Genomic DNA, 11,760 nt, shown 5'->3' on the forward strand with positions numbered 1-11,760 from the left:
GATCCCTCTCTCAGCAGCCCTAGTCAATGCACACAGCTCCTCTCCAGCTCCCTCTCTCCCTCTCCCGCTCCCTCTCTCTCTCCTCACCGGGGGCAGGGTCAGGGGGTCGATGACCACCCACTTCTCCGTCACGCTTTCCAGCTGCTGACCCCCCAGGGGCTCCCGAATTTGGACCGCCACGTCCAGCCGCCCCCCTGTGGGCTTTCTACCATCCAGAACCTGGGACGGGGAGGAGATGGAGGAGGAGGGGTTACAAAGACAAATTCACAGAAAGGAATACAAATGAAAATAAACGTAGAAACTGAATGCCTCGCCGAGCGCTTTCATCAGTCTGCGTGACACTGCGGTCAGCGCGTGCATCGGTGTGTCGTTGTGTGCGAGTCTCAGTGCCAGTCAGTGTGTTCCAGTGCATTTCAGTGAGTCTTTTTGTGCCAGTGTATCTCAGTATCTCTGTGTCTCTCTCAGTGTGTCTCACCTCAATGATCTCTCTGATCTCACACTTGCTCTCCAGGTTGTCCAGTTTGAGCTGCGCGCTCCCCACCACCCGGTCTGTCTTGAAGAGGCCCCTGAAACACAAAGACACACTCCAGGTAACACCCACGCAGAACACACCCACACAGCACGCAGCACGCAGCACGCACCCACACAGCGCGCAGCACGCAGCACGCACCCACACAGCGCACCCACACAGCGCGCAGCACGCAGCACGCACCCACACAGCGCGCAGCACGCAGCACGCACCCACACAGCACGCAGCACGCAGCAAACACCCACACAGCACGCAGACACACAGACACGCAGCACGCAGACACACACGCAGCACGCACAAACCACACAGCACGCAGCACGCAGCAGTAACACCCACACAGCACGCAGACCCTGCACAACGTTACCCCTTCACACACGACGCAGCACCCCTTCATCTCACTACGCAGACACACATGCCAGGTATCAGTGCTACAATAACAAACCCTTCTCCGATCTCACTACGAGACCCTGCAGTAACGTTACCCCTTCTCCGATCTCACTACGAGACCCTGCAGTAACGTTACCCCTTCTCCGATCTCACTACGAGACCCTGCAGTAACGTTACCCCTTCTCCGATCTCACTACGAGACCCTGCAGTAACGTTACCCCTTCTCCGATCTCACTACGAGACCCTGCAGTAACGTTACTCATGTCACGTGACCCTCACCCTTTGTGAATGACTTCGAGCTTGATCCCTTTGCTCTGCACCACGCGCTTGAAGGCTCTGTGGCTTCGATTGATGCTCAGCTTGAACTTCTCATTGAACTCTGCGAGGGAGGAAACAGCGAGGACGGGTTAGAGATGCAGCAGGGTAATCCAGCCACCCATCGGGCAGTGATCGCAACGTGCAGCCAGGAGCCCAAACCAAGCATCGATCCATCGATAGCCACACCTTTCAGTGGTGTGAACAGCACTGTGTGCCTCCTGCTGTGGGAGAAGCTGCTCTGTACCTGGGCTGTTTGTGTTCTTCACAGTGGAGGTCCTGTCTCTCTGAGCTTCTTCCTGTGACACGGAACACAGAAGAGGAGGAGGCAGCGTGTCATTAAAACACGCGCACACACACACACGTGATACGAGACGCAGGGTCAGCTGTACATATGAAGTGACAGACTCTGTGAAGAGCCGACAGGCTTACCGAACTGGGGAAGGGAAACTCAAACCGAACGAAGGCATCCAGCTCGCTGGGGGAGACACCTGCGCAGGGAAGAGAGGCAGAGAGAGAGGGAGCGCCACACATTCATTCACTTCAACAACGCGTGCACAGAGCCTTCCAAATTCACAACAGTATTCAACATGATTTTATGGGGCTTTCCAGTGATTGTATGATTTCACAGTTGATAGTGATTGTATTGATGATGTGTTTGTGTTTGGTGCTGATCCTGTGATTTCTGCTGATTCTGTGATTGGTGCTGGTTTTACGGTTTCTGATGATTTTATGCTTTCCAGTGATTGTATGATTTCACAGTTGATAGTGATTGTATTGATGATGTGTTTGTGTTTGGTGCTGATCCTGTGATTTCTGCTGATTCTGTGATTGGTGCTGGTTTTACGGTTTCTGATGATTTTATGCTTTCCAGTGATTGTATGATTTCACAGTTGATAGTGATTGTATTGATGAAGCGTTTGTGATTGGTGCTGATCCTGTGATTTCTGCTGATTCTGTGATTGGTGCTGGTTTTACGGTTTCTGATGATTTTATGCTTTCCAGTGATTGTATGATTTCACAGTTGATAGTGACTGTATTGATGATGAGTTTGTGATTGGTGCTGATTCTGTGATTTCTTACCCTGGGGGGCGGGCAGGTTGATCCCCTTCATCACAGTCAGGATCATGTCGCTGTTGGTCAGGTTGGGGAAAATCCTACAGGAGAAACAAGCATAACAAATAAAGCAATCACCGCCTGTCAAAAACTACAGCACAGCCACTCAGACCATCCTCCTGGCGGGTATGAAACGGGCTCCCCTGCCAGGCTGGGATCCTTCCAGACCCGACCGGACGATGTTTGGGATCAATCCGCTCCTCAGAACGGGCTCTTCTCGTCTGCATACTGTGTTACTGTCCTGGCTTCCACATTGCCGAGTGTGTATCGAGGGGGCTCCACGCTGTAAGGGGGGGGGGGGGGGGGGGGGTCCCTTACTTGATGATGTTGAAGGTGCGCTCCTCGTGGTGGAATTTGGGGACGGGGTACCCCTTCCCGTGGGCCTGCTTCAGGATCTCCATGTGCTTCTTACACTCCTCGGCCATCCTCTCGAACCTGCGCAGAGAAACGTTTGTGATTGAGAGAGACCTCTAGTGGAATCGTTTGTGATTGAGTTTAGCGAGTTTTGTTTCAGTGTTTCTGCTGAAGACACTGAGGAAGGCTCCTGTAAGAAGCGTTAGTCTCTCGAGTCGCTATGGGGCTGCAGCGGTCGCTGCTGTCGGACTCACCTGCTGGTCTCGCTCACGTTGCCCAGGTGAGTGAACTGCTTGGAGTAGCTCATGCACTTCTGCAGAGAGAGAGAGAGGAGAGACACGCAGGTGAAGCACAATAGAGGCACAGGACACGACTCTGTGTGTGCATGTGGAGGGTGCGTGTCTCGGTGAGCGCGCGCGCCCGTCTCGGTGTGTGTGCGTGCCTCTCGCTCCGCTCCCGTTACCTCGTGCTGTCGTTTCAGCAGCTCCATCAGGTTGTTGTACTGCTCTGCTGCCCTGTGCGAGACCTGCACTCCTCTCTTCTGGACCAGAACAAAGTCCTCCTCGTTCACCGGGGCTGCAGGCACCTGCGGGACGGGACACAAGCACCGTTCAAACCACACTGCAGTGTACAGCAAGTGCAAATAACAACACTGCTAAAATACAACATCAACCAGGATTACAAGGAGGGATATCTACAGTATCTGCTACAGTGCCCCCGGGACTCCCATCAAACACAATCATAATCCCAAGGCTTCAGATCTCTGTACAGTGCAGCGAGTGGCCCGGTGTTACTGACTTCAGCTCCTGCATTGATATCTCACCGATTCAGTCCTTCAGAAATCCTGTTCTGTGAACAGCATGCAGTCAGTGTTTCTAGCGAATAGCTTCGTGGATCTTTTCTCAGCTCAGATGAGATGCCAGTCACTGTCTCTCTCTGTCCCTCCCTGCCTCCCTGTCTCCTCACCTTGCTGATGTCCACCGGCAGCCCCCCACTCGCTGCCTGGATCAGGGGGTCCATGCCCTTGGCGTTCCGCAGGTGCTGCTTCGCTCCCTCCAGGTCGTTCCTCTGCTTGGAGCGCAGGGCTGCCTGCATCAGCTGCCGCTTCCTCCCCTCCAGGAAATCCAGCTGCTGCTGGGCTGGGGAGAAACAGCGCAGGTCAGTACAGCACAGTATAACACAGCATAACAGCACAGCACAGTATAACACAGCATAACAGCACAGCACAGTATAGCACAGCACAGTATAGCACAGCACAGCACAGTAGTTGATATTATTTTACAACAGTAGCTTCTCTGTTTTTTCCCCTCATCAGCAGTAAGCAGCTGGCAGTCTCCCCTGTAACAGTGTGATCCAGTTACCTTTGCCTTGGAGCTTGGTGGCTGGTTTGGCCGAGCCTTGCCCCACTGGGACAGCGCCCCCTGCTGGAGGCCCCCTGGGCGGGGGGTGCTGGGGGGGTGTCCGTGCCTGAGCAGTGCCTGGGGGCCTCACCGCAGCGGGGCGCACCGCGGGCTGGGGGGAGAGAGAGAGAGAGAGGGGAATCGGGGTTTAGATTAGCTCATTCAGAATGTCAATCACTCAACGCTTAACCCAGAGCAGGCTCTATATTAAACAGCGCGAGGGCGTTACAAGCGGCTCTCTGCCTCTTCGTTCATTTCGACTGGGTGCCCTGTGAGATGTTTCTCAGTATTCAGCGGCTCCTCCAATCAAGCTCAGAGCGTGCTTTCCCTTGCACTCCCTGTGTGACAGACCCTGTGAGAATGAATCCCACTCCGAGCCTCTGAACACTCAGAGACACACAGCGGGCCGGCGTGACTCCTTTCAAAACCTCCTTGTCGCATGCAGTTACTTTTGTATTGATCGACTGAATGGACCCCACTGTCAGCTCTGTGACTCTGGGTGACAGCAGGGGGGGGGGGGGGGGGGGGTGCATGGCTCACCTTGACTCCTCCCTCGCCCTCCCCCCCCTCGTCCTCGTCCTCGTCCTGATTGGCCAGCTTCATGGCGGTCTCCAGCACTCCCATGATGCTCTGATCCCCAGCGGAGCCCTCGGTCCCCTGGATGGGGGGGAAGCCTGTCAGGGAAGAGAAACGGAGCGGAGTTAACACAGAGCCTTTTACACACCGAGACAGGCTCGCTCACTCACACACACACACACACACACACACACACATACACACAGGAACACTGACACACACAGGAACACACACTCGCTTAACACAGAGCCTTTTGTCACGGAAAATGTGTGGCGAGTGGCTCGCTCGCACACACACACACACACACACACACACACACACACACACACACACACACACTTCAAATGTACTGTGAGCTGTACACTCTATACAGAATACTGTGTGCTGTACACTCTATCCTGTGTGCTGTACACTCTATACAGAATACTGTGCGCTGTACACTCTATCCTGTGTGCTGTACACTCTATACAGAATACTGTGTGCTGTACACTCTATCCTGTGCGCTGTACACTCTGTACAGAATACTGTGCGCTGTACACTCTATCCTGTGTGCTGTACACTCTATACAGAATACTTTGTACACTCTAGCTCGGATTGCATCCTGGTATTGCTTCAAAACAAACAAGACAGCAAAGTCAGAAACAACACAAGATTCTTCAAATGTACTGTGAGCTGTACACTCTATACAGAATACTGTGCGCTGTACACTCTATCCTGTGTGCTGTACACTCTATACAGAATACTGTGTGCTGTACACTCTATCCTGTGCGCTGTACACTCTGTACAGAATACTGTGTGCTGTACAGTCTATCCTGTGCGCTGTACACTCTGTACAGAATACTGTGTGCTGTACAGTCTATCCTGTGCGCTGTACACTCTGTACAGAATACTGTGTGCTGTACACTCTATCCTGTGTGCTGTACACTCTGTACAGAATACTGTGTGCTGTACACTCTATCCTGTGAGCTGTACACTCTATCCTGTGCGCTGTACACTCTATCCTGTGCGCTGTACACTCTATCCTGTGCGCTGTACACTCTATCCTGTGTGCTGTACACTCTATCCTGTGTGCTGTACACTCTATCCTGTGTGCTGTACACTCTGTACACTGCTGTACAGCCCTTGCCTTGACGATGCGCTGGTGCATGCGTGTCTTGCGCTCCTCCCCCTGGCCCTTGGCCTGCGCCGCTGCGCTCTGATAGCGCTCCATCCGCTGCTGCAGTGCCTCCGAGAGATCCCGGGGGACTGGAGGGGGGGCTGCGGAGACAGAACATCACACTGACACACAACATCACACCGACACACAACCCTGATACACAACATCACACTAATACACAAACCAGATACACAACACTGACACACTACACAAACCTGGTACACAACAACATCATTACCTATTTGAAGACACTAAAAGAAACTCGCAAGCCTGCTACACAACACCGTGGAAGCATTTCTCACTGAAGCTTCTTTCATCCTTTCTGAACTCGCACAGTATCAAAGGGGAGTGTCCCGGCACTGCACTTACCAGAGTCAGCAGCAGGGGGCGCTGCGGGGGGCCGGGCCGGCGCTGGAGGCAGGGTTGACTGCTGAGTGGGAGGGGCTGGTCTGTCCATCACGGCCTGGTCTGATGTAAACGAAGGAAGCAGGTAAAGGACTGAACTCCAGACAATAAGGACACACCCAGAGAATTACTCCCGCTCTGAACGCAAGCTTCATCTGCATTCTCCAGACTCACCAGGAGGGGGCGGCATGTTGCTCAGATCCACGGGCTCGCCTCGGTCTACAGCCTCCAGCACCGGGTCGAATTTCTAAGCAGGAGGACAAAAACCTGATAAATAAAACCCAGTTACACTGCCCTGTACACGCGTGTGCTGCACACTGCCATCTGTGTGCTGGGCGGCTGCAGACTAACGTTTACTGCCTGCCCTACAGAATGAACTCACTTCGCTTCATGAAGTGGAATCAAAGCTGCTGAATAACGAAACCTCAACACAGCGAATCTCACACCAGCGCTTTGGAGTTTCACATCTACCGAAACCACAGAGCTGAAAAACGTGAGAGTCCGAAATCCAACGCGATAGAACACCGCGCTGCTATTATGGCTTCCGGCAGACTTTTTTTTTTTTTTTTTCAGGATATCATTTTGTCCTTTCTTCTGACAACACGACACGACACGAAATAAAAGATCTAAATTCTCTCTCAGCCCTCAAATTCTAGCCGATGCAAAGCTTTTGGTTTTGGTTGGCGTCTCCCCAGCACTGGCAGCCCGCCCCGGGCAGCAGCTCTGCACCTTGGCTATGCTGTAGTGTCTCCTGGCCAGCTCGCTGTCTCCACTCTGCTTGGCTTGAAGAGCAGCAAGCTTGTACTCCCTCTGTCGATCGAGGAGAGCCGACTTCACACCTAGGGACAGGGGGGCAGAGGAGAGAGAGAGGTGCTCACACAGACCACTGCAGGACGAAAACGTTTCGGCTCCAAGTCTCCCTCCTTCATACCTGAGTGTGGGGTGCCCTGCAGTCCGACCGGGGTGAGGGGTGAGATGAGGGGGGTGTCTGGCGTCGTGGCCAGGGAGCGCGGGGGGGGGCGCGAGCAGGGAAGGCTTGGGGAGGGTCTGGGGGGGTTTGGGGAGCACGGGGGGGTAGTCTGGGGCAGGGGGGGCTGGGGTGTCGTCCCGATCACAGCAGGGCCTTGTGTGGGAACAGCCCCGGGCTCTGGGAAGGGGCTGTGGAGGGGGCGGGCGTGTTGCCTGTGGCGACAGGGGGCGGGATCTCCTCCTCGTTGATGCTCCTCCCCTTCTTGACGGACGCCAGCATCGACTCCAGCGTCTACAGCAGGGACACAGAGACAGGCAGTGAAAGATTCACAAGGCTGCCGGCACAGCACACTGCAGCTCACCATGTGGGGTGTGAATGAAGAACAATATTCACTCGTATTGGAACCCAAGCATCCCCTCATTAAAAGATCACTCAATCCTATTACTGCTCATCAGGACTGCCCCATGTGAGGCGCTTCCCTGGTGCGCGAACACCTTGCAATAAATGAACACATGAATGTATGTAGTTTGCAGGGCTGTGCGGGGAGTCTGTGTCTCTCTGTATCTGTCTGTGTCTCTCTGTGTGTCTCAGTGCCTCTATTCTCTGTGTGTCTCTGCCTGTGTGTCTCAGTGCCTCTATTCTCTTTGTATCTCTGCCTGTGTGTCTCGGTGTCTCTGTCCTCACCTTCAGCCCCCTCTCGTAGCGGCGAGCTCGGCTGCTCTCCCCGCTGCTCTTGGCGATGGCCGTGGCGGCGCGGTACATCGAGATGCGCTCCGAGAGAGTGGACTCCACACCGGCTGAGCTGGGATGAGCCTGGGGACAGGGGACAGGGGACAGGGGACAGGGTTAGAGACACACACACACACACACACAGATGTGGGTTACAAGTACAGACAGCTAACGGAATAACAACCATCAAAAATCCTGAGCTGGCTCAAACAGCTCCACGATGGGATTATTATTATTATTATGATTATTATGATGGTGATTATGATTATTAAGCAGCTTGTCTTTGTGGTTTTTCTGGAGCGTTTGGAACTGGCTGTATCTACCTGCTGTTATGATCGCTCACTCTGATTAAGTCAAGTTGAAATGTTAATGTATCAGTGTCCTGAAGCCCACACAGCCTGTGATCTGATTGCTTTCAAAGGAAAATCAGTGTGGTGTTCCATGGCTTAAACACAACATTTCACAAGTCAAAGTGCTGGACTCTGATGTCCCGCTGCGCACACACACTGACACACTCTCTGACACACTCACCTGACTGGTGGAACTGGGAGCTGCAGGGGGGGGTCTGGCCTGCACTGGGGGAGGGGCTGCTTGAGTCTCGTCCTCCAAAACCTCACTGAGCTCGGCCTGGGAATGAACAGACAGACAGATAGACACAGACAGATAGATAGATAGACACAGGCAGAAAGATAGATATAAACACAGGCAGATAGATAGACAGACACAGGCAGATAGATACACAGATAGACAGAGACACAGACAGGCAGACAGATAGACAAAGACAGACAGATAGCTAGACACAGGCAGACAGATAGATAGACATAGATACAAACAGACAGATAGACAGACAGATACAGACACAGACAGATAGAGAGAGACACGGACAGACAGGCAGATCTTTGTCACGCCCCCTCACACACACACTCTGTGCAGCGTGTTAGTAGAGGGGCTGCTTACCATGAGCTCTTCATCCTCCTCCAACCCCTCGCTGTCCTCCTCTTCCTCATCCAGATCTCTCATGCACAGCGCAGCCATGCGCTCGATATGCGCCATGGGCAGGGGGGCTGGGGAGAGAGACACGGGGGGGGGTTACTTTTTCATTTTAAATAACCCCAACCCCACTAACCCTAACCCCAACCCCAGCCAGGCTAACCCCAAGTTATCAGAGTGATCGCAGTGGACTCATTGTTTTCATGCCTCTGCCTCGTCCTGCACTCCCACTCGCTATGCCAGTCTCAGGCGCGTGTGCCTCTTCATTTCCACTCACTCTTGCCCTTGTGCCCCGGCTCTCTCCCGCCCGCTGGCTTCTCCCTCATGAGGGCCAGCAGCTCGTCCTCCAGCTCAGGATCGCCCTCCCCCTCCGCCCCCCCGCCCAGGGCCAGCGCCTCGGGGGAGAAATCCAGGAGCAGGCCCATCTGTGGAGGAACAGCAAGAGAATCTAAATGAAATGCTGCTTTCACAGACCATTGCCAACGGGGCTGTGAAACCAAACCTTTCAAAGGACAGCGAACAGAAACACCCAAAGGCCGGTTTCACAGACTGGCGCCAAGACGGTGCTGTGAAATCAAACCTTTCAACTTACAGTGATTACAAACACATGAAGGCTAGTTTCACATAACAGTGATAACAGGGTGTTGTGAAACCAACTGGTCAAAAACAACCAAAAAAAAAACGCAAAGACTGATTTAATAGACCATGGTTTTCACTAATCTTGCATCAGTGTTTACCACGGGGCTGTGAAACCAACCTTCCAAAAACAGCGGCTGGTTTCACAGGTCACGGTTAGCACCGATCTTGGTCACACGGGTGGAACACTTGTCGGCCAATGAGATCGCTCCCTCTGTTCTTGCCGTTTTGCGGGGGCAGGGAAGCGGGTGACATTAGAGTTAAAGACAGACCCGTTCAGGAACCAAACAAACTTTATTTATTGTGCTTGACTCGTACAGGGAGGGTCGATACCCAGGACACGGTATTAATAAGAGCACAGACTTTAATAAGGGCTCCGTGTTCAAATCGGTCTAACAGAGTAACCAGCTCACACTGTAGAGCACACGGCAATACACACACACACACACACACACACACACACACACACACACACACACACACACACACACACACAGTAAGCATCTGCACAGATTCACACTCGCTAGCTCGTACAGCCAGGGCTGATTTCAATGCAGCGCGTCGTGGGTCGAGCCGGCTGGGCAGAGAGCCAGTTAGCTGGCACGCCGCTGTTTCACAGACCGGCCGGCAGGTGAGCGCACCTGCTCTCTGAACCCCGGGGCGGGCTCACCTGTCGCGCAGCCGCGGCACCCTGTCCCTTCGGCCGCGGCGGGGCTGCTTTCCTATTCATCCTGGTCTTCGTGTCCCGGCAGACTGGCGAAACCCCCGGTGAGCAGCAGCCCAGTCTTTAAAAAAAAATAACAAATTCAAACAATTCAAATTAATGACAAGAACGAGCAAGCAGAGGAGGATCAGAGAAGCAGGACGCAGGATCCCCCTCCCCGGCACAAATACACCGCATTCAGAAAAGCGAATCGCAGTCGCCAGGGTGTTGCCCCGATGGCAGTAAGGCTGTTTAAAAGCTCACCTCCGGCTGGTGCTCGGGTTGGGATCCGCGCTGCTTCTCCTGAGCTCGGCTGCAGCGATCAAAACGCGTCTGCTCAGCAACTTCCTGGATTCAGCCCCTTGCGTAACCCAGCAACGGTAACCCTGCGCTTTACGGCACTGCCACCAGTGTTACGTCCAAGTCGAACGCTTTGCCGTAAACGTTGCCCTCACTGTCGAAAAACACCGACTCTGTTTCCAACATCGTTGCTCTAAATATAAGGTGTTGGGCAGGGTTAGTACGGCTCCTAAATAAATATGCATTTTAAATCTGGAGCTTAATAACCCCCCCCCCCCCCCAAAAAAAAAAAAAAACAAATAACACTACTGTGCAAGTATAAACACAATGCTATTCAAAACAATATCAGTTTGGTTATGTGGGGTTAAAAACTACAAATCCCAGAATGCACCGCGGCTCCGGCACTTGCGCAGTGAGGTGAGAGAGTTATATTTAAAATGTGAGCGGGGAGGAGCGGACCGTGAGACGATAACAACAGCGAAGGATTTATTATTAAACATATTTATATAAATATATATAGAGAGAGAGAAAGAGTGTAAAAGGTATTTCATTAAATTAATATTAAGACGTACATTGACTACTATTGTCCATAATTGAGCTGGAAATATATAATTTGAGTAAAAATATATTTTTTAAAAATAGCCCAGGTTTTGATATTTTATATTCAAAATATAACAGAACAGTCTATTTATTAATCATACACACAAAAAAATAAAATAAAATAATGAAGCTTGTTTGGGTGGCTTGCTTCATCATTCTGATTATGTGTTTGATCATTTTAATATTCTGTTAATAGATATATAATTTTTATATTGTAAGTGCCACCTAGTTAGCTTTTTTAAGTCAGTTCCTCTTGTGTTTTTATCAAAAAATAGCCGTGTGTATATATAAATATAACATAAATAATATATATAAAATAAATATATTATATAAATATATTAAATAAGTTGTCTGAAATGTGTGTTAAATTCATAGGCAGAGAATAGAATATATCCAGCAACAGGAAATGTCTAAAAGGAAGAAGAAAACAATCTGATGGTAGGTCTAACAAAATGCACGAGGATGACTGGAAACTGCTTAAATGCCTGGCTCTCTGGCTTGTCTGACTAAGTCTGTCAGGTCTCTGCCTGCCTGCTATGTTGTTTTAGATGTCTCCTTGACGTCTCTGTTGCCTGCGTGCTGCCTGCACAGACA

At 51.8% G+C, this 11,760-nt stretch overlaps 1 protein-coding gene across 1 annotated transcript; it reads right to left on the bottom strand.

Moving 5' to 3' along the window:
- Positions 1–32: 32 nt before the first annotated feature.
- LOC121309173 (coiled-coil and C2 domain-containing protein 1A-like) lies at positions 33–10,640 on the bottom strand (the record flags this gene model as incomplete). The annotated part of the gene is given in 25 exon segments (XM_041242088.1): positions 33–219; positions 476–566; positions 1,196–1,295; positions 1,479–1,530; positions 1,664–1,722; positions 2,315–2,388; positions 2,666–2,782; positions 2,956–3,014; positions 3,165–3,287; positions 3,668–3,840; positions 4,063–4,213; positions 4,642–4,775; positions 5,236–5,287; positions 5,804–5,934; positions 6,203–6,301; positions 6,413–6,485; positions 6,968–7,077; positions 7,170–7,398; positions 7,401–7,499; positions 7,893–8,021; positions 8,469–8,564; positions 8,895–9,001; positions 9,205–9,352; positions 10,234–10,348; positions 10,531–10,640. Coding segments are annotated over 24 exon segments (2,653 nt in total), but the record flags the coding sequence as incomplete, so codon positions are not given.
- Positions 10,641–11,760: the final 1,120 nt, after the last annotated feature.

Source organism: Polyodon spathula, unplaced genomic scaffold (assembly GCF_017654505.1).
Source record: "Polyodon spathula isolate WHYD16114869_AA unplaced genomic scaffold, ASM1765450v1 scaffolds_912, whole genome shotgun sequence".
NCBI lineage: Eukaryota > Metazoa > Chordata > Actinopteri > Acipenseriformes > Polyodontidae > Polyodon > Polyodon spathula.